This window comes from Populus trichocarpa, chromosome 13, assembly GCF_000002775.5.
Source record: "Populus trichocarpa isolate Nisqually-1 chromosome 13, P.trichocarpa_v4.1, whole genome shotgun sequence".
In the NCBI taxonomy this organism is placed as follows: domain Eukaryota; kingdom Viridiplantae; phylum Streptophyta; class Magnoliopsida; order Malpighiales; family Salicaceae; genus Populus; species Populus trichocarpa.
In genome coordinates, this window is record NC_037297.2 from 13,990,665 (window position 1) to 14,012,074 (window position 21,410).

Here is a 21,410-nt window from a genome sequence, read left to right on the forward strand (position 1 = left end):
GTTTTGATGATTAAGTGGTTATAATTTTGAAACTCATAATTTTTATTTATTTAATAAAAATTAAATATAATATAAAAATAATATAAATTGAATTTAAATTATGGATTAAGATATTCTTTCAAGAAAGCTGTTTATAGCAATGCGATACAATATTCCTTGCTTAATGATCGAACACAATATCTAATATAATATAAACCAGTGCACCAATTCGTACCTTTTTTAGCTGACAACTGCTGCTGTCCAAGTACAAATATTAAAATGGTTCAATTTCGGATACAAGTTTTATGTAACAAGACCCACAGTTGTCATTCAACCGTTGAGAACATGAAATTGCATGGGTTTCGCTGGTGCAAACCCTGATTTCGATGAGAATTTTGGTTCCATTCTTGTCGCCGCATCTCATAGCAAAGGATAAACGGGGTATTTTTCTTCTCAAGGCTTTCACGAAACGCCGTCTTGGGTATTCAATCCCAGGTTTTATCCCATTAGCTCTCAAAGCTTGAGATACGTTAATGGTTCTCTTCAATGCCAAAGCTGTTTCAAAGTACAGTCGGGGTTCGAAGCAGGAACAAATGCCATGACGAGCCCACTCCTTTTCCCAGAAAGCTATGTGCCCGTAACGGTACTCGATGGGGGATGTCAGGTTGGGCCAATTATTTTTCATTTCAGTGTAAAGCTCTTCACCAGCTTCTCCAGTGAACTGCACAAAATGAAATCAAAGATGTGTTGGAAGATTATAACACTAAAACACACAAATCATAAGACAAAAACTATATATTAAAAATAACAAATTACATGAGAATGAGTTACCAGATAATTAATTGGCCCTACTTGCCGATAGTTATTCAAAGTACTATCTTTTCTGTCCACAGGCCACCAGCCATGAATTGTTAGCTCGAGTGGGAGGTTATTAGGTTGTGGACAATGTACTGAGGAATTTGAGCAAAAGCCCTTAGGCCATGTGTGGACAAGCCAAAAATGATCGGGAGGTAGAGGAGGACAAGGACGTCGAGGTAAGAGGGAGTCCTTAGGCCATAAGTCAAGCGGAAAATGATGGGGAGAAGGAGCTGGAGGAGGATGAGCTGGTATAGATTTTGCTTCTGTAAGGAGCAAACAGAAAAGAAGAAAATACGTCAACATTTTCACAAGGCTTTGTTTAACTTGAGAATGAGATTAATGGAGGGTGTGCGTGGAGCCTCAGATATAGATTGAATAAAGTTTTTCTTTTAAATTTATATTTACCTTTTAAAAAAATCAAAAATTAAAAACACACACCATCATAAAAAACAATCTTCGTCCAAAAAATATTAAATCAGCAAAAACAAATATAAATAAAAGATATTAATTGAAATATAAATTTAAAAATTATTAAAAAAAAGATACAAATAAAAAAAATATTGTTGTAACTTAACTCAATAAACATGTGACTCAGACTTTAAACTCAATCGGGTTTAATATTTTTTTCCTTTAAATTTTTATTTAACCCTTAAAAATATTTATGACCTGGACCATAAAATCAACCGGATTCAATATTTTTTCTTTAAATTTATAGCAAACCTTAAGAAAAAAAATAAAGTGAATAATACCCTTCATGTTAAAATATACAGGGTGAACTTGAACTATAAAGTTAATAAAGTTCAGTTTTTTTTTCTTTGAATTTTAAGAAGACCATTGAAAAAAATAGTGATTCCAAAATAAGTTTTTTAAAAATTAAAAAATTTCATTTTAAAAATCATTTATTTTATATTTTTACATTGATATGTTGAAATCAATTTTTAAAAATTAAAAAAAATATTATTTTAATATATTTTTAAAAAAATAAAAACTACAACATTAAAAAAAAAAACTTCAATACTACTCTATCTTCAGTTTGTATCATCGCTACAACATTTTAAAAAAAAACTCAGGGTCTGTTTGGGAGTGTAATTGCGGTTGCTTTTCAAAGTGTTTTTCATGCTGAAATACATCAAAATGATATTGTTTTTATTTTTAAAAATTATTTTTGAGATCAGGGCATCAAAACAATTCAAAATATATAGAAAAAAAATTAAAAAAAATTAAATTTTTTAAAAAACACGGGTTGGTGATGGTATTTAAAACTCCCTCTGCAACGAATTTCAATGCTTGGTGGACACAATGCAACAGTATATTAATAGAAGGACCTAATTAAATATTTCTTACCAGTAGAGGAACCAATTAAAATATCTAAAGCCTCCTTTGCAGGTTGTTGTCTCACTTGGCCCATTTTAATCTTACAATGATCCATGGGATTTTATTCAAGGACCTTCTTACTCTTACAATGAATATCCATGGGCTTTTTCATTCTTAGACGAAACTTTGTAAGCTGTAGTCAAGGCCCGTTTTAATCAGATAATGGTCCATGGGCTTTCATGCTTGGCCCATAAGAAATCAAGTTTAAAGGGATTAAAAATTTGAAGTTCAAAATGACATTCATAAAAATATATATATATATTAAAAATTACTTACGCCTCCAGCATCAAAATGATGAAATTATATTTATTTATTTATTAATTTTTAAGAATAAGAAGTATTTTGACCTCAATTTGCATATGAAGCCTAATACATCCTACAGGTAGAAAGAAACTCTCCACAGTCCATGCCACAAGCTCGATAACATCTGTAGAGAGCTGAGCTTGTTCGCATTCAACAAATGAGAGCTTAAAAGGCAAATAGGAATTGATAGAAAGAATTATCGGGTGCCATCACGAGCAGTGGCTGGTTCAATTTCAGTATCTTATAGAAGAATAATATAAATTATATTTTGAAATTTTATTTAATAGCTTAAGTTATTGAGTTGAGATGGTTCTTTGACATGATATGCCTTGATGACATAGTGGTCACGAGTTCAAATCTCACAATTCCTATTTATTTGATAAAATTAAGCACAAGATAATGTGGGTCTGTTCAAGTTTCAAGCTTATAGGACTTTCACTTGAGGAGATTTGTTAGAGAATAATATAAATCATATCCTGAAACGTCACCTAACAGCTTAAACTATTAGATTGAGATGGTTCTTTGACATGGTCCATTTATTTGATAAAATTAAGCACAAAATAATGTGAGTCTGTACAAGTTTCAAGCCCAAAAAGCTTTTATTTAAGGGGAATTGTTAGAAAATAATATAAATCATATCCTGAAATCTTATATAACAGTTTAAGCTATTAGATCGAGATGGTTTTTTAACATTACTCACCTTCAGCAACAGCAGCAACAAGAGCATCTAATTTTGACGAGTCAAGTGAACTGCTCATGGCAATGTCTTTAGAAGGTGAAGCAGGCTTGTTTTCGTCGGCAGCTGCAGCAGCAGCAGCAATTTGTGTAGGAGGTTTTCCATTCTTGGCATCTTTCCCTTCATTTTCACTCTTTCCATCTTTCTCACCTTTCACATCCTCGGCATCTTTCCCATTATTTTCATCCTTCGCATCCTTTCCATCTTTGGCAGATGTGGGAGGGGGAGGCATCATGTCAGGTGGAGGGTTCTGTTTCAGTTTCACGAAAAGTTGCCTCATCCTTAAGAGATCAGTGGGTTTTGCAGGCTTTGGACCCTGAATTACAGCAATGGAAGGTTTCTTTTCATCATCTTTTCTACCCCTTCTTTTATCAATACTTGGCACCTCTCGGGGAATGATCTCCACAATGGCTTTCCAGTAATGTTTATCTGCCTCTTTGTGAAACTTCTCTTTGTTTGCCAAGTACAGCTGCAGAAAAGCACATCCATATGTTTAACCTCATAATAAAGCTGGAAGGAATGTAGAAAACTTGAGATCTGCACGTCGAAAGAAATAGGGGGGGAACATTGGAAAAGTGTCTTTACAGAAATTTTACCTTCTCTCTTTCTCTGTTCTGAGCTTTGTTGGTTTCACAATTCTGCTGCTTTTCCTCATAATCTGGTTCATCATCTCATTAGCTTCATTGATAATCTGGTTTATCATCTCCTTCTCTCTTTTCTCCTCTTCCTCTAGATGGAGGGCATGTTGGGGAATTCCGGCTCCCCCATGCGCGGACCGGGGGTGTACTGATATTTGCTCATAGGAGGGTAAAGCACACTGACACAATATTTTACGTGGTTCGGCAAAACCGCCTACATCCACGGGAGAGAGTCCATTTTATTAGAGATTAGAGAAAGGATATGCATGGAGGAGGAGGATCACTTCACTCAAACTCTACTCCCAGCTCTCATTGCTGCACTTGCAGCTGCTGCAATGCAGCTCTCCACTTTCTCTCTTGTTCTCTACATTTCTCACCACTCTCATCTCAGTTTGCTCTACTCTCTTGCTGCCTATTTATAGGCAAGAATGGTGCCACCAGCTCCAACTCTTCTTTAACAAAGGTGGCTGCCAACTCCAGCACTTCTTCAACAATAGTGGCTGCCAACCTTTGACATCTTGGATGGGTGCACATGGTTGGTGCAACTCCAGCTGCAGCTGCTGCAATTGTCAATGGTTGTTGCACATTAATGGCAACCAACCCAACAATCACCCCCTTTGCCATTCATGTAGGGCAACTGTCCTCTTGCTTCTTCAGCACAGGCTTGCATCCTGCAGCTCTTCCAAGCTTACCATTCTGAGAGCGTCTGTGGCCAAGTTTACAGGTACTCGCCAAACCTTTCAATCACCAGAGTCACCAAAGCACACCTTTTCTCACACAAAAGGATCACTACAACCAGATGGTCTGCCACTTCACATCTGAAGAGTGTTAACGCTTGTCTCTGGGACACACTGCATTCCCCTTCGAGCGTATCAACCATGCTCGGTCCGGAATGATTCATCAAGCCTTACACCAAGGCTTACAACACCCCCTCAAACGGAAATTTCTATTTCCAAGTGCGACAGTCATTATCTGAGTATCTCAATATGATCACGAGCTCACCACTCTTCCAAGAGTCTACTCATCCAGGAGTTGCGCCTGCCCTCTGTTCCACCCTAGGAACCACGCCTTACTTCTCCGTGAGTCTCTCGCTCTTAGTCTCAAGAGTCCAAGTAGCTCTCCACCTTCACCTATGGGGGCAGCCCATTAAAGGTTGATCCATATATGTCTTGATACTGAGTATTACAATGCCTTTACTGAGCTCACCACCTTGACAAGAGTCAACTTGTTCAGGGAACCTGCACATGCCCTCTGCTCCTTCATAGCAGCCGCGTCTTAATGCTCCACAAGTCACACACTTATTGTCCAAGGCAAATGTCTTCTAGCTCATTGATCTTTAGCATGGGGGCAATATCCATGAAAGTCAATCCTGCATTTGTCTTCATACTCATCATAGCCACTTCATTGGCTATCCATACACTTGTCCACTCATATCTAGCCATCACATTGGCTCTGGGGTTGTTCTGAACTTGGGCTCCTATCGTGGCCCATACACCTTCTATAAGGTGTCTTCGCCCGTTGTCATGGGGCGGTCTGATTCGGGGCTCCTATCACGGCCCACACACCTTCTCTAAGGTGTCTTCACCTTTCATAGGTGGTCGCATCCTCCTTCAGCTGAGATGCTTCAAAGTGGCTCCAAAAAAGTTCTCTACCACCATGTGCACTATGGGAGAGATAACTGCCACTGATTACATAGAAAGAGAAACTTGCGGTATACTCCTCGCAATCCTCCACCTCGATTTCTATGTTTGGAGCTTCTGTGTCTTTCTGCTTGACAGCTCCACCTACACCAACTCTCTTTGGTGTTTTCGCCTTTCATCATAGGCGATCGCCTTTTATCACAGGCGTTAGCACCCCCTCAATTAGGTGCCTCTGCAACAGCTCTCTTTCCATTCTTGCATGCATTGGAAAGGTCTTCGTCTGTTGTCTTCATCAAGAGCATAAGAGACTTCCTGTTGTACAAACTTTAACAGTCTCTGCTCTGAGCTTCATCTGGGAACACTTCTTCTCCTTGCACCTGGTGTCTCATTATAGTACCTCATTGAATCCTACGGGTACCCCTGCACAATCTCCGTGTGCCCTCGTGCAATTTTTGTTCTCCAGATTTCTCCTTATTCCTTGCTTATGTTTGACAGCAGCTCATCCTGTCACAACACCTGTCCAAGTCAAAATAGGGTGCCAATCTTTATCCCCTTGCTGTATTTCTCTTCCATTATCAGGGTCTTCATCAATTCTCCCTTCGAGAAATCACAGTCACCGAATCTAACTTCTTTGGAGAAATCACCACTTCATCAGATCCTTGATCATACGGAACCCAACTGTTCCCTTGTGCCGTCATCCTGCTAGTCTTCAACCGTTTCATTACAAACTGCTATATATACGAAAATAGTACCGTATGGATAATCCTTCCACTAAGCAAGTTCCCAGGAAAGATTGGAGGGGTCACACTGGTCCCGCTTAAAACTCAACCTCCTAGACAGAACTTCTTAGGCCATATCTATCCATCGTACTGTCTTTTCGTATATACAACCATTTGCTAGCTTTGTTGCGGCTTTCCTTTACAAGTAATCTGAAATATACTAGTTTAATACATGATTTCTCAACATCTGGCGAGACTACCAGTGCTTAGATTCGTCAAGATTGGTCTTCATCAATTTCCACTCTCCACCTCAAATCGTCCACATGATCGGGTGTCCAGAGTGTCCCAATTTTGCCTTCCTTCAAAGCAATTAAAATTCTCCCCACTTAGCATTTTAGCACATATAATTGGGTAAACATGTGCACCTTCTTCATCATCATCATCATCGACCACCACGATGACCTTTAGATGCCTCCTGATCGGGCAATCTCTTTTGTTAATTCACCACCACCACTTTCGGTGTCAAATATCAACGATCGGACCGTACCATTGCATCCGGAACAATCAAATTAGCTGGAAACAAGTCTGAAATCGTCCAAATCGCATTTCAGACGGCTAAGATTTGATCAAAACAATTCTGGCCTGATGAACGGCCCAGATTCAATCTCAGATCCGGTTGCATGTAGACTCCGCTGCACAGAATCTTATCCCTCAGCTCGCGGCTCGGCTCGGCTCCTTTTTGGCTCGGCTCGGCTCAGTTCGGCTTGAGTCTGGTGACGTGGCTGCTGACTAGACGCTGACTGGTCTATGACGTGGCTGCTGACATGGCATGCCTGCTGTGCATGATGACTTCACCATTACATCAGGCTGATGTCATCATGGGTCATGCTACTGTACATGATGATGTCACAATTACATCATGTTAATGTCATCCCTGACATGTCTACTGTTCAGGATGACGTCACGTTTACGTCATGCTGACGTCATCCTTATCCGGGTCAGCCACATGGGTCGGGTCAACTGGTATTCGGGTCGGGTCAACTCATCCGGGTGAAGAAGACGCGTGGGGCGCGTCTGCGCGCGTGGGCAGACGCCTTGCCGGAGAGTGATGGAGAGTGCGGCCATGTCCGACGTCCGATTTTGACGCCGTTTTCACCGTTGGCTTCGTCTCTTCCTCCTCTACACAGTGGTATGGTCAAAACACAATTTTGACAACTTTTATTTTTGAGCAAAAAATCAAACACCCCTTTAAACCATCAGCTCTGATACCAATTGTTAGGGAATTCCGGCTCCCCCATGCGCGGACCGGGGGTGTACTGATATTTGCTCATAGGAGGGTAAAGCACACTGACACAATATTTTACGTGGTTCGGCAAAACCGCCTACATCCACGGGAGAGAGTCCATTTTATTAGAGATTAGAGAAAGGATATGCATGGAGGAGGAGGATCACTTCACTCAAACTCTACTCCCAGCTCTCATTGCTGCACTTGCAGCTGCTGCAATGCAGCTCTCCATTTTCTCTCTTGTTCTCTACATTTCTCACCACTCTCATCTCAGTTTGCTCTACTCTCTTGCTGCCTATTTATAGGCAAGAATGGTGCCACCAGCTCCAACTCTTCTTCAACAAAGGTGTCTGCCAACTCCAGCACTTCTTCAACAATAGTGGCTGCCAACCTTTGACATCTTGGATGGGTGCACATGGTTGGTGCAACTCCAGCTGCAGCTGCTGCAATTGTCAATGGTTGTTGCACATTAATGGCAACCAACCCAACAGGGCATTCTTCCTGCAAAATATGTAGGTGAAATCTTCACCAGTATAAGAAGTCAAATTTTTATCCATATGATGCCTTGCTTATCATCCCCTACACATAAGAAGATTTTGAATTTCCACTTCATATATGTATGTGATCAGCCAAAACAAAAACCATGCAACTCTGCACTGACACTTCACCATATCAAAGAAAGCTATCTGTTGCAGCAAATTATAGTCATTTTCATCAGAAAGGATCGTAAAAGAAGGCTGAAAACATCTCTAAGATGTCAAAAGGACAATTAGAGAAATACAGTATAGATGATCAAGAAAAAACAAAGATTAGTCTGGAAGATTTTGATATTCCGATGAACCTATAACAATTAGAAGCCCTATTTTACATTACGATTTTTGAATTGGCCATGGTGCCATACAAGTATGGTATAATGCAAAATTAGCAGCATGTAAAAATCAAAGAGGTTTTAGTACGTACTCTCGTTGCTTCATATCAACCAAAATCAGGGAACAATAAAAGAATTGATGGAAAGATGAACTCTAACTGTTTTACGAGACGACATTCAAGAAGCCTTTGAGTGACAGCTTTCTATACCAATCAATTCTTCAGTGAAAAAAAAAAAACTTTAATTTGATAGTTCAAACCCCTTTCAATTCTAACTAAAAACTTGGTATTCAGTAAACTCATTAAACCATAGCCCCATTGCAAATTCCAAATGTACAATACTCAAATCCAGATCCAATCAAGAAAGCGAATATTACCCAATTCCACAAACAAAAACAAAACTCACTTGCGCCAGGACTTGGAGAAGGCATACCAAACCCATACACCTCAGAAGAATGCATGTTGTTGTCATTGAAGAAATTTTATTGAGCCAATGGTGTTGCCCCAGGGAATGATGTGTCATCACCTATGTAGCCACCATCATAATCACGTTGGACATGCTGCTTTGTGGGGTCATTTTGATATCCTTCAGGGTTGAATGAATCAAAGGAGGAAGCCATTGTTGATGATTTGATGCAAAATTTTGTGTTTCTCTAATATTTGTTTATTAATGGGGATTGTTTGGAGACTTTCGCTCTGTTTTACTAGGTGGTCGTTATGGCAGTTTACGTTGTGTTCGGATCTGTTAAGGTGGGTAACGGATCCCCGTTGATGTTTTGCAAGAGTTAAATTAACTAAAAGCTCCTCAGGTATTGGAATTTTATTGTTCATACATACATACATACATATACATATATTAACATAACAGCTAATAATATCTTCTTCTTCTTCTTCAAATTCTTCCTTCTACGCAATTCTATCAATAATTAAACGAGGAAAGGGATCACTGCTTTTCTATTCTTGGGATAATCCTCTCCAAACTTCTGCAAATACCATTTGTGATTGGCACATGCCCTAGGCACCAAGTTAGAACATGTGTAGAGGAAAAAACCAAACCCAGCCCATGACCAAGTCATCACTGCCCATCCAAGCCACTCCACAATCTCTCCAAAGTAGTTAGGACAAGTTACCAGCTCAAACCACCCTCCTCTTGGCACCTTATATCCACCACTTTCCCTCTTCAAAACCAGCAAAGCCGTATCAGCCCACATATTAATCCTCATGCCCCATAGAAAAACCACCAATCCACCAAAGAATTTCCACCAAAACAAACCTCCATCACTATCATAATCACTTTTATAATGAGAAACCCACCTAGCCTGTATGTAAGTATTCAATGCTTGAGTCAAAAATCCGTTAAAGGCCAAAATCAACGGGAAACCAATAGTGGTTTTGGTATTCTGTTGAGAGGTACTCTGGTAAATGCGAAGCGGGTAGATGAAAGTGCGGTGGAAGTAGTGGAGGAGATAAGGAGACATGAGAACTAGAGCTTTGGGATTTGTGAAGTGTTGGCCCAAGGGAAAGAGGATGAGGGGGAGCAAAATGGAGGGGCTTTCCATGATAAACCAAGCCAAAGGTGGAGGAATTGTAGGGCCCCATCCTAGACGGTTGTGCTTGCCATATGGGAATTGAAAGAACCTTAGGGCAATGAAGGTAGGGAGTCCTAGGAGGTAGTAAGCTAGGAGGCTGTAATGAAAGAAACTCTGGTCTAACAAGGCCATTGTTGCTTGCTTAGTTTGTTGCTGGTGATAGATTTGGAGTGATGATGAACTAAAAAAAGGCATTTTATAGAAGAAAAATGGAGCATCATGATAGCACACCATGACTTGCAACTCGCGTAGAGATGAAAATGTTATATTATTGATTTCAATATCTACTCATTTATTATCTTACTATTATTTATTATTTAATAAAAAATTATATATATATCCCAACTTCTCCAAATACCATTCGTGATTGGCACATGCCCTAGGCACAAAGTAAATCCAGTAATTCAGTACTATCCTACTTTATTGTATCATGCTTCTAAGTCAAATCTGACGGTCATTTGTGATTGGTACTATGTTTTTATCTTATATTATTTAATTGGGTTCAACTGGTAAAGTAAATCCAGTAATCTCAAGATCAACGTTTGAAGCAGATACATATATCGGATGATTTTATGATACTAATCAATTACCAATTATAACAACAGTTCATATATCGAATGGGATGATGTTTGTTGATTTCTCAATTAACTCAAATTAATTTCTCAAAATATCGGATGGGATGATGTTTGTTGATTTTATCGTAATGCAACGTGTCGATGATTTTATCGTAATGCAACGTGCCATTTTAATACTGTTAAGACCAACCAAGTTGATATCTTTAATTAACATTGATATCTTAATTTGAATATTTGATTTATTTACTTTTTACTCAATCCAACAACAACAAAAGGAGTCTAGTAAATGCATGCTTAAAAAAAAAAAAAAGTAGAAGTGCGCATACATTCAATTGGAAACTCAAGAGTTATTACAAGTTCAAATTATTACTATGCACAATCGCTAGACAGACACAATCCAAGATGTTATCGATCCCAAAATCCCGACCTCTGATCTAACTAAAGATTGTGCTTTCTCTTGTGATCAGAGCGCTTTCTCTTGTGATCAGAGAGCTTTCTCTTGAGATCAGAGAGTTTATTAGGCAGCCACCAGCTACCGTAGATAAACAAGAAAAAAAGGCCGTAGTAGATATAATGCAAGGGCACTTTTAGAAGAACTTGGGTGACAAATAGCAGAATAATCGAAGGAAAAACAACGGCCACCCCTGTAATGAAGATTGTTAACAACCAGCCATGGTATCCTATTAATGCTATTTTCACAGAAAAAAGGAATGCCCCGAACATCATGAAAATAGCCAAACAAACCATGATAATTGAAAACCCAACTGCAGAGATTTGAAATTTGGGATGATTAACGCTTGGCAAAAGAAGGAATAGAGCTGCCATCAGAGAGATAGATAAAGCCCCCACATCGAAAAACAAATAATGATGCAGAAGACTCTCATAACTGCTGTAATGGGAGGCAGTATAAGTAGTGCTGTTAAGATTCTCATGACGACGATGATCACTTGAGTTCTTGTTATCCCTTAATTGTGGCAATTGTATAACACCCGCAAAGGTTACACCGGCAACAAGCACTGCTACCACTAGAAGATTCCCTATCATGGTCTTTGTTTCCTCTCTTGCTCGTGACATAGGTAGTCGAGTAACAGGGAAAAGCTCCTTGTGGGATTTCTTAGGGCGGGCTTTGACGAATAAGATCGATAATGCTATCAACTGCATATATAGCACGGGGGCAAAAACTTAATTGTTTAATGAGTTCTTGGCACAAAAGCGTTGACCTTCAAATGCCTTTCCCAGAACAAGTAATTTACTGGAATGGTTTACAATTTTTTTAATATAATGGTATACAAGTTAAATCAATTGGGCTTGAACTAGAAGTTTAAAAGATTAGGGATGGCAAGTGAAAAAATAAAAAGGAAAGAAGAAAAGCAATAATACCAAGTGAAAATACCCAACCGCTATTTCGTCCTTTGATGGTGCCTCTTTTGCATCCATCTTATTTGAATCAACTTCTTTGCCCTGTCCAAAAAAAAAAATTAGAAAATAAAAAGAAAATAAAAAAAACAATATTAATACCAAGTGAAAATACTCAACCGCTATTGCGTCCTTTGGTGATGCTTCTTTTGTATTCATCTTATCTGAATCAACTACTTTGACCTGTAAAATTACATGTTAAAATGCTAGACAACAATCTAAGCGAATGAAACTGGTTCATGTTTGAGAAAAAGTCATTTGAGATTAGGGCCATGTTTGTTTCCCGGAATTCACTTTCCGGGAAACCACTTTCCAAACTTTCCTGTGTTTGTTTGTCATTAAGAAAGTTGGTCAACGGAAAACACTTTCCGGTCAACGGAGAACACTTTCCAGTCAATGGAGAACACTTTCCGGTCAACGAAAAACACTTTCCAGTCAAAGAAAAATTTGGTTTAGTTTCCAGGAAAGTGTTTTCCCTTTGGCTGTGTTTGTTTTTCGGAAAGTGGTTTCCCGGAAACCACTTTCCAAACTTTCCTGTGTTTGTTTGCCATTAGAAAAGTTGGTCAACGGAAAACACTTTCCAGTCAAAGGAAAATTTGGCTTGGTTTTCAGGAAAGTGTTTTCCTGGAAAATTTGGGCGGAAAACACTTTCCGGAAGTTGTGAAAAATTTAGAAATGTTATTATTTGCTGATTATATTAAATTTGATCCTCAAACTTTTAATTGTTATATATAATTTGTTTTGTATATTTATTTTTCAATTCCATCTCTTAAAATTTAATTTTTATATTAATTTTTGTCCTTATTTTTATAATTGCTATTTGCTTTTTCCTTATCATTTTTTTATTGAAATTTTTTATCTATCAAATTTGGTCCTTATTCTTTTGATTGTTACTTATTTTATTTGAAATAATTTATGAAATGTTAATTATTATTATTTTAATTTATTCACCTTTTATTTTTTTTTTAATTTTTTAGATTTGATCTCTATTATTTTGATTATTATTTATTTTATTTGAGATAATTTATGAAATTATATTTTTTTTCAATTTCATTCTCATTCAACTTTTTAATTTGTAAGATTTGTTCCTCATTATTTTAATAAACTTGAGAAAAATAAAACATTAATAAGTTATTTTCCAGCTCATTTTCCATGACATAACCAAACACTGGAAAGTGTTTTTCAACTTATTTTTCATTACACTACCAAACATCGGAAAATACTTTCCTGGAATTCACTTTCCTGGAATTCACTTTCCCCGGAATTCACTTTCCAAAAAGAAACTACTTTCCAGCAAACAAACGGGGCCTAGATGAGATAATTAAGCTAAAGTATAGCTTTAGGGCTCACCAATTTTGCGAATACAAGCCAGGTACCAACACTACTAGGATTCTAAGTTAATTGTTAATATAAAAAAGAATGTGCATGTATCATGAACATCATCAAAAAATTTATATGGGAACTTAGAAATTGATGTGTGTATTTAATATATATATATATATATATATATATATATATATATATATATATATATATATATATATTATCTTCTGTTTCTGTGTTAGTTAACACTATCAACTCTTTCTCTATATTTTATAGGATTATATAATTTTTAATTTATTCTATATATTAAATACAAGATATTTTATTTTGTGTTGGGATATACTTTTAATTTTTTTTATTTAATTACATAACAATAAAAATTGATTTTCATAAATAATTTAAATTCTATAGGTTAAAAAAATAATTTAAATTGATTTGAAATAAAAATAAAAAAGGCATCTATATTTTTTTAATCAAAACCATTTTTCTTATTAACACGTTCCATTTTTTTTACTAATGTTTTTATAAAATTATTTTGTTTTTTTTAATAACAACCTATCATAATCTTATAAATAAGTTTTAATTAAAAAAATAAAAGAATAATGAATTGATGATTTTCTTGAAAAAAATAAATATTTTTTTAGCTACGTTTTTATTCCAGAAAAACTAAAAGCAATTAAAATAATAAATATGGACAAAACTTTTCATGATTTTATTGAAATAAAGATATAAAAGATATCTATTTAATAAAAAAAACTTTTTTTTATTAACCCATCCTCTTTTGTTTTTTTGGATACTATTTTATAAAAAATATTGTTTCTTAAATAAAAAAAACTTATCATAATCCTAAACGTAAATACCTTGATCTCGTGCGCAGGGATACTGTTCTTTGAATCAAACTGCCTTCGTTCCTGGGCACGCTGGCAACAAAGAGGAAGCCCAGATACCAAAATATTAAAACAGTAATACTCCTAAAATATATAGAATTTTGTAGCTCGATAAATGATGATCAAATTAATAGCATACCATTTCATCTGTTTTTATGTATATCTCTTCAGTTCTTTTGGAAACTTCTTCAGCCAACTCATATGGTGTCCAGTTTCTATTGTTAACAATGAAACGTTTAACGCGATTGTCACGCACAAGAAGAAATGTAGCCATGCAACGGCCATAACTTGCTGCCAAGTGCAAAGGTGTATTTCCATCCTCATCTATCGCATTTACCAGCGGTGCGACGAGCTTCTGGTCCTGTTTAAGTATGTACCTAACCACACTGCCTTTTCCATATTTGGCCGCTACATGAAGAATGTTCTGCCCTTTCTTATTGAGGAATTCTTTTGGATATGGGAATTTATCGAGAAATTCCTTCACTACATCAACAGAGTGACTTTTGCATGCTAGATGGATAGGATAGTTGCCTTCAAGGTTTGTTTCATAAGCACCATCGTCAAACTTCTTTAATAGGAATTGAACTCCTTTGAGAAAACCTATGGATGATGCATAATGCAGTGAATTTCCCAACTCTTCCTCGGTGAGACGTAATAGCTCTGGCTTTGCCTTTTCAATTTTCTCCAAAACATCTGAAAATCAAAAGAAAATGTTTCAAACGAGTATAAAGATGATAGCTTTGCAACAATTGTTTGTATGTAATTCATTTTCTAGTGAGTAATGAAATTGTGATCACCTCTGTTACGTTGCTTGATGGCAGCATGAACAGGGGACTTTCCTTCTGGTAGGGCATCACCATCTTCACTTTTTATAGGGAACGAAGCTTCCGTTTTCAAGAGAACATCAAGTATCTCTTTCTTATCGCCATTCTCAACAGCCAGATATAAAGGAGACTTGCCATTATTGTTGTTGTAATAGGCCACTTCTGGATCTCTGGAAACTAGGAGTTTGGCAACTTCTTTGTTATCGGCGATCACTGCATCATGCAAAGGAGTGTTTCCCTTTGTATTTGTCTTCCTGATCAAGCTCGGATTCGATTCCACAAGAGATTTAATTGTATCACTGGCCTTTCCTTCTCTGGCAGCATGACTGGCCTTTCCTTCTCTGGCAGCATGACTGGTCTTTCCTTCTCTGGCAGCAAGATGAAGGATTGTGTCCTTCTGGCTGTTTTGGATGGTGATTAGAGAAGGAAACGTTCCAGCCAGATAAGATGTAATATTGTCACTTCCATAGCTTACAGCTACGTGAAGTAGTGTATTCCCGCAGGGTGTCACTAGCTTCTCTGGTAAACGTTGCTGGACGCGGCTTTTAAAGGCCGCAGTATTGTCCTGCCTCACACACTCATGTAACTCACTATCTATCTTTGTATTTGCCATGTCATCTCTCGGAATCGTGTTTTCAACTATGTTTATTGCTACGCTAGACATAGCGAAAGAAAATGTTATTTTACCTGAATCAGCTATACATATCAGACAGCTGGACTTCTAATTTAAATAGACCAGAAGGAGAGAGCAGCCTTGGCCATGGTTAAAGCAGCATCTAGATAAGGAAAAGGAAAAGAGGAACATATGAGTTTATTCTTTAAAAATTATTAATTTAACTGTCATAAATTACCGAGCTAATAAAGATTTGTTTGGTTATTAACTTTAAAATCTTGAAAAATTAATTAAGATTTATATAAGTTAGCGTGAAACCAAGTTATCAAAAAAAAAATATTTGTTTTTATATTTTCAACAAAACACATACAAGCAATTGATTAAAAATTAAGTAACGTTGCATCTCAATCCAAAAACCAATTAATCATTACCTCTTGTTCTCTAACAGGTGATTAGAGTATTATTAGTTTCAATGAATATGAGCCAGTAAAGTATGCATTTAATTGCAAAGTTGATGGTGTAAAGTGACAGGGGACTTATTCTAAAAGCAATTATTAATTAATGGTGAACGAGTAGAATCTTTTATTAGTTTTTTAAAAGCAGTATTATATTTTTTTTCATTGATATTATACCTTTCAACAGACATTATATTAATTATAGGTATTGTACGCACATATATAGCCATATAATTATTTCAATCAAGAAAAATTATAATTTGAACCATATGATTTCGGGGTAATAATATTCGGTCTCTTTTGTTTTTTTTTTTAAAATGTCACTCTTTGTTACTTAATTAGTTTTGTATTCATTTATAATTATTCCTGCCGTCGTTGTATCATCCCTGGGTTGTTTTTGCTATCACCATTTACTATAATATTTCTTTCAAAATGCCTCTCACCCTTCCTCTCAAGATCTGAGTTTACCCATGAATTAATTTTTAGAAACCACATGGATTAGTGTTCAATTAATTCTTATAAGATACTGTTTATAACGCAATGGGAATAACTATAGACAACAAAAAAACTAATCATCAAATGACAACGTGGGACACAATCTGCATTATTGTGTTCTCTTCTGGTGGGGTGGTGTCTGGACAACAAAAAAACTTATCATCAAATGACTACGTGGGACACAGTCTGCATTATTGTGTTCTTTTCTGTTGATGGTGGGGTGGTGTATAGACAACAAAAAAACTAATCATCAAATGACAACGTGGGACACAGTCTGCATTATTGTGTTCTCTTCTTTTGATGGTAGGGGTAGTGTATAGACAACAAAAAAACTTATCATCAAATGACTACGTGGGACACAGTCTGCATTATTGTGTTCTCTTCTTTTGATGGTAGGGGTAGTGTATAGACAACAAAAAAACTTATCATCAAATGATTACGTGGGACACAGTCTGCATTATTGTGTTCTCTTCTTTTGATGGTGGGGTGGTGTTGGCTGTATTTCTTAGAACAAAACCCTTTTTGAAATTGCACGTTCTTTTAGCTTGAAAAAATCCTGCAGTTCTCTTTTAATCTACTCAAGGGTGATGTCAAATCTATAGCAAATGCCTTGAACCTATTAATAACCTTATTGATTCAAATTAGAGCAGGGATGGGATGATGTTTGTTGATTTTAACCAAGTTGATATCTTTAATTCTCCAATATTAATTCAGATTTTAACTGGGTGAGGTGTTTTAATTCAGATTTGTTTACCCCTTCTCATGATCAATTTACAAATATTTTTATTCAGCCGTTTTCAACTGCTCCGTTTATTGCTTTTTAATACAAACTTTCATTTACTGCTTTTCGATACAAACTTCAGTTTGATCCTCCATCTTCAGATTGAGGAGACATATTAATATATTTATATAAAAAATATTGTAGGCATATTATATAAAAAATAGTATAGTCATACTCTTGTGTTGTAACTTTCATCATTACTATTGTATATTGCTCTACAAATATACATAAAAAATTTTAACTAACCAATAAATTAAGCCACCCAATTATTCTCAACTTCCACAAATAACAATATCTTAAATTGAATATTTGATTTAATTTTTTTTTACTCAATCCAACAACATCAAAAGGAGTATAGTAAATGCATGCTTAAGAAAAAAAATAAATTAGAAGTGCGCATACATTCAATCGGAAACTCAAGAGTTATTACAAGTTCAAATTATTACCATGCACAATCGGTAGGCAGACACAATCCAAGATGTTATCGATCCCAATATCCCGACCTCTGATCTTACTAAAGATTGTGCTTTCTCTTGAGATCAGAGAGTTTATTAGGCAGCCACCAGCACTGTAGATAAACACTAAAAAAAGGCTGTAGTAGAAATAGTGCAAGAGAACCCGTAGAAGAACTTCGTTGAAATATAGCGGGATAATCCAAGGAAAAACAAGGAATGCCTGAGCAAGGAAAAACATAGCGGCCACCACTTCAACGATGATTGTTAACAACCCACCATGGGATCTAGCAATGCTATTCTCACAGAACAAAAGAATGCCCGGAACATCATGACAATTGCCGAACAAACCATGGAGATTGAGAACTCAACTGCAGGGATTTGAAATTTGGGATAATTAAAGTTTGACCAGAGAAGGATTAGAGCTGCCACCGGAGAGGTAGATAAAGCCCCCCCATCAAGAAATAAATAACCACACAGAAGATTCTCATAAATGGTGTTGAATTCACTAGAGTTATTGTTATCCCTTAATTGTGGCAATTGTATAGCACCTGCAAAGGTTACACCAGCAACAAGAACTGTTACCACCAGAAGACTCCCTACCATGCTCTTTATTTCCTCTTTTGTTCGTGACATGGGCTGTAGAGTAACGGGGAAAAGCTCAAATAGACAAATAGGGATTTCTTAGGGCGGGCATTGAAGTATAAGATCGATGATGTTATCACCTGCATAGAAAGGGGAAAAAAAACTTCATTGTTTTAATGAGTTCTTGGCATTTCCTCAATTGCATCCAAATTAAAGCATTGGCCTTCAAATGCCTTTCCCAGAACAAGTTGAATCAATTGGGCTTGAACTAGAAGTTTAAAAGATTAGGGATGGCAAGGAAAAAAGAAGAAGCAATAATACCAATCGTAAATACACAACCCTTATTTCGTCCTTTGGTGATGCCTCTTTTGTATCTAGCTTATTTGAATCAACTACTTTATCCTGAAAAAAAAAAACATAATTGTATGTTAATATGCAGTGCTGTTTTTTTTTTTTTGGCAAAGTCACTCACGCTATATTGTGGATAGGATTTTAAATTAGTTTTTAATATATATATAAAAAAAATGTACATGTACCATGAATGTGTCATAAAAAAATTAAATGGAAATTTGAAGGTTAATGGGTGTATTTAATAGAATAAATTAAAAATTATATGACATAAAAAGAGTTGTTAGTGTTAAATAAAAGTTAAAGTAGAAAGTTGAAAGATACATACCCATGAAGATATTTGATCTCGCTGCCGAGACAGTTTTAATTTTTTTATTTAATTATATAACTATAAAAACTTATTTTCATAAAAAAAATTCTATAGGATTAAAACAATTATTTAAATTGATTTGAAATAAAAATAACAAAAGGTATCTACATATTTTTAAAAAAAAAACCATTTTTTTAAAAAAAAACCATTTTTTTTTTTACAAATGTTTTTATAAAAATCATTGTTTTTTTTTTAATAACAACTTCTCATAATCTTACAAGCAAGTTTTAATTAAAAAATAAAATAATAATGAATTTATGATTTGATGATTTTCTTGAAAAATAAAAATAAATATTTTTTTAGCTATGTTTTTTATTGCATAAAAACTAAAAGCAATGAAAATATATATGTTAAAAAATTTACACGATTTTTTGAAATAAAGATAAAAAGGATATCTATTTAATCAAAACATTTTTTTTATTAATGAATTGTCTCTTTTTTTATGTAGTATTTTGTCACAAATATTTGTTCTTAAATAAAAAAAACTTAACATAATCCTAAAACTAAATACCTTGATCTCATCCGCAGGGGTACTATTCTTGGAATCAAACTGCTTTCGTTCCTTGGCACGCTGGCAACAAAGAGGAAGCCCAGATACCAAAATATTAAATCAATAAACTCCTAAAATATATAGACTTTTGTAGCTCGACAAATGATGATCAAATTAATAGCATACCATTTCATCTGTTTTTATGTATTTCTCTTCAAATCTTTTGGAAAATTCTTCAGCCCACTCATATGGTGTGCAATTTCTATTGTTAACAATGAAATGTTCAACGCGGCAGTCACGCAAAAGAAGAAATGTAGCCATGCAACGGCCATGACTTGCTGCCAAGTGCAAAGGTGTATTTCCATCCTCATCTATCGCATTTAGCAGCGGTGCGTCGAGCTTCTGGTCATGTTTGAGTAAATACCTAACCACATTGCCATTTCCATATTTGGCCGCTACATGAAGAATGTTCTGCCCTTTCTTATTGAGGAATTCTTTTGGATATGGGAATATATCAAGAAATTCCTCCACTACATCAACAGAGTGACTTTTGCATGCTAGATGGATAGGATAGTTGCCTTCAAGGTTTGTTTCATAAGCACCATCGTCAAACTTCTTTAATAGGAATTGAACTCCTTTGAGAAAACCTATGGATGATGCATAATGCAGTGAATTTCCCAACCCTTCCTCGGTGAGACGTAATAGCTCTGGCTTTTCCTTTTCAATTTTCTCCAAAATATCTGAAAATCAAAAGAAAATGTTTCAAATGAATATAAAGATGATAGCTTTGCAACAATTGTTTGTCTGCAATTCATTTTCTAGTGAGTAATGAAATTGTGATCACCTCTGTTACGTTGCTTGATGGCAGCATGAACAGGGGACTTTCCTTCTGGTAGGGCATCACCATCTTCACTTTTTATAGGGAACGAAGCTTCCGTTTTCAAGAGATCATCAAGTATCTCTTCCTTATTGCCGTTCTCAACTGCCAGAAATAAAGGAGACTTGCCATTCTTGTTGTTGTAATAGGCCACTTCTGGATCTTTGGAAACTAGGAAAATGGCAAGGTCTTTGTTGCCCTTGATCACTGCATCATGCAAAGGAGTGTTTCCCTTTGTATTTTTCTTCCTCGTCAAGCTCGGATTCGATTCCACAAGAGATTTAATTGTATGACTGGCCTTTCCTTCTCTGGCAGCAAGATGAAGGATTGTGTCCTTCTGGCTGTTTTGGATGGTGATTAGAGAAGGAAACGTTCCAGCCAGATACGATGTAATATTGTCACTTCCATAGCTTACAGCTACATGAAGTAATGAGTTCCCGCAGGGAGTCACAAGCTTCTCTGTTAAATGTTGCTGGACGCGGCTTTTAAATTCCTCAATATTGTCCTGCTTCACACACTCATATAACTTACTATCTATCTTTGTATTTTCCATGTGATCTCTCGGAATCGAGTTTTGAACTATGTTTATTGCTACGCTAGACATAGCGAAAGAAAATGTTATTTTACCTGAATCAGCTATACATATCAGACATCTGGACTTCTAATTCAAATAGACCAGAAGGAGAGAGTAGCCTTGGCCATGGTTAAAGCAGCATCTAGAAAAGGAAAAGGAAAAGGAAAAGAGGAAAATATGAATTATATTAGCATGTTTGTATCTTATATTATTTAATACACGAGGGGCTCAACTGTCAGATCATGAGTTTATTCTCTAGATTTTATCAGTTCCAGTATTATAAATTGCAGAGTTAATAAAGATTTATCTAGTCGTTAATTTCAGGGTCTTGAAAGATTAGTCGAGTTCTGTGTAAAC

The 21,410-nt window shown here is 36.0% G+C and overlaps 4 protein-coding genes across 8 annotated transcripts; all 4 read right to left on the reverse strand.

The window, feature by feature from the left end:
• Nucleotides 1-130: 130 nt before the first annotated feature.
• Nucleotides 131-1,156, reverse strand: LOC7497379 (ribonuclease 1). Its single transcript, XM_006376453.2, has 2 exons — nt 811-1,156; nt 131-700 (listed from the first exon to the last, which is right to left on the reverse strand). The coding sequence occupies exons 1-2, from the start codon at nt 1,138-1,140 to the stop codon at nt 254-256; spliced, it is 777 nt and encodes a 258-aa protein (XP_006376515.2). The 5' UTR covers nt 1,141-1,156; the 3' UTR covers nt 131-253.
• A 2,050-nt stretch (nt 1,157-3,206) lies between these two features.
• LOC127904158 (clathrin light chain 1-like) lies at nt 3,207-9,019 on the reverse strand. The gene is made up of 3 exons (XM_052446249.1): nt 8,926-9,019; nt 3,847-3,908; nt 3,207-3,719 (listed from the first exon to the last, which is right to left on the reverse strand). Exons 1-3 carry the CDS (start codon nt 9,017-9,019, stop codon nt 3,207-3,209), a joined length of 669 nt encoding a protein of 222 aa, XP_052302209.1.
• A 170-nt stretch (nt 9,020-9,189) lies between these two features.
• Nucleotides 9,190-10,230, reverse strand: LOC127904164 (steroid 5-alpha-reductase DET2-like). Its single transcript, XM_052446283.1, has one exon. The coding sequence runs from the start codon at nt 10,220-10,222 to the stop codon at nt 9,326-9,328; it is 897 nt and encodes a 298-aa protein (XP_052302243.1). The 5' UTR covers nt 10,223-10,230; the 3' UTR covers nt 9,190-9,325.
• Nucleotides 10,231-10,861: 631 nt separating this feature from the next.
• LOC7494412 (protein ACCELERATED CELL DEATH 6) lies at nt 10,862-21,203 on the reverse strand. 5 transcript variants are annotated; one of them, XM_052446431.1, is made up of 7 exons: nt 20,447-21,203; nt 20,027-20,342; nt 14,329-14,566; nt 14,163-14,222; nt 12,100-12,162; nt 11,944-12,024; nt 10,862-11,718 (listed from the first exon to the last, which is right to left on the reverse strand). In XM_052446431.1, the coding sequence occupies exons 1-7, from the start codon at nt 21,081-21,083 to the stop codon at nt 11,002-11,004; spliced, it is 2,112 nt and encodes a 703-aa protein (XP_052302391.1). In that variant the 5' UTR covers nt 21,084-21,203; the 3' UTR covers nt 10,862-11,001. The 5 variants fall into 5 exon arrangements, with proteins under 5 accessions (XP_052302391.1, XP_052302390.1, XP_052302389.1 ...); XM_052446430.1 differs by lacking the exon at nt 20,027-20,342 and having other exon boundaries at nt 14,329-14,882; nt 20,447-21,201; XM_052446429.1 differs by lacking the exons at nt 20,027-20,342; nt 20,447-21,203 and adding an exon at nt 14,987-15,789 and having other exon boundaries at nt 14,329-14,882.
• Nucleotides 21,204-21,410: the final 207 nt, after the last annotated feature.

What these genes read in the sequence shown, in the direction of transcription:
- LOC7497379 (XM_006376453.2), bottom strand. Translation starts at nt 1,140, where the DNA reads ATGTTGACGTATTTTCTTCTTTTCTGTTTGCTCCTTACAGAAGCAAAA. An exon ending in TAGGGCCAATTAATTATCTG is followed by an intron (nt 701 to 810) that starts GTAACTCATTCT and finishes CATTTTGTGCAG; the next exon opens with TTCACTGGAGAAGCTGGTGA.
- LOC127904158 (XM_052446249.1), bottom strand. Translation starts at nt 9,019, where the DNA reads ATGGCTTCCTCCTTTGATTCATTCAACCCTGAAGGATATCAAAATGAC. An exon ending in TTATGATGGTGGCTACATAG is followed by an intron (nt 3,909 to 8,925) that starts GTGATGACACAT and finishes ATGATGAACCAG; the next exon opens with ATTATGAGGAAAAGCAGCAG. An exon ending in AGAACAGAGAAAGAGAGAAG is followed by an intron (nt 3,720 to 3,846) that starts GTAAAATTTCTG and finishes GCTTTTCTGCAG; the next exon opens with CTGTACTTGGCAAACAAAGA.
- LOC127904164 (XM_052446283.1), bottom strand. Translation starts at nt 10,222, where the DNA reads ATGGTGTGCTATCATGATGCTCCATTTTTCTTCTATAAAATGCCTTTT.
- LOC7494412 (XM_052446429.1), bottom strand. Translation starts at nt 15,677, where the DNA reads ATGTCTAGCGTAGCAATAAACATAGTTGAAAACACGATTCCGAGAGAT. An exon ending in ACATAAAAACAGATGAAATG is followed by an intron (nt 14,223 to 14,328) that starts GTATGCTATTAA and finishes CTTTGTTGCCAG; the next exon opens with CGTGCCCAGGAACGAAGGCA. An exon ending in TCCCTGCGCACGAGATCAAG is followed by an intron (nt 12,163 to 14,162) that starts GTATTTACGTTT and finishes GTAATTTTACAG; the next exon opens with GTCAAAGTAGTTGATTCAGA.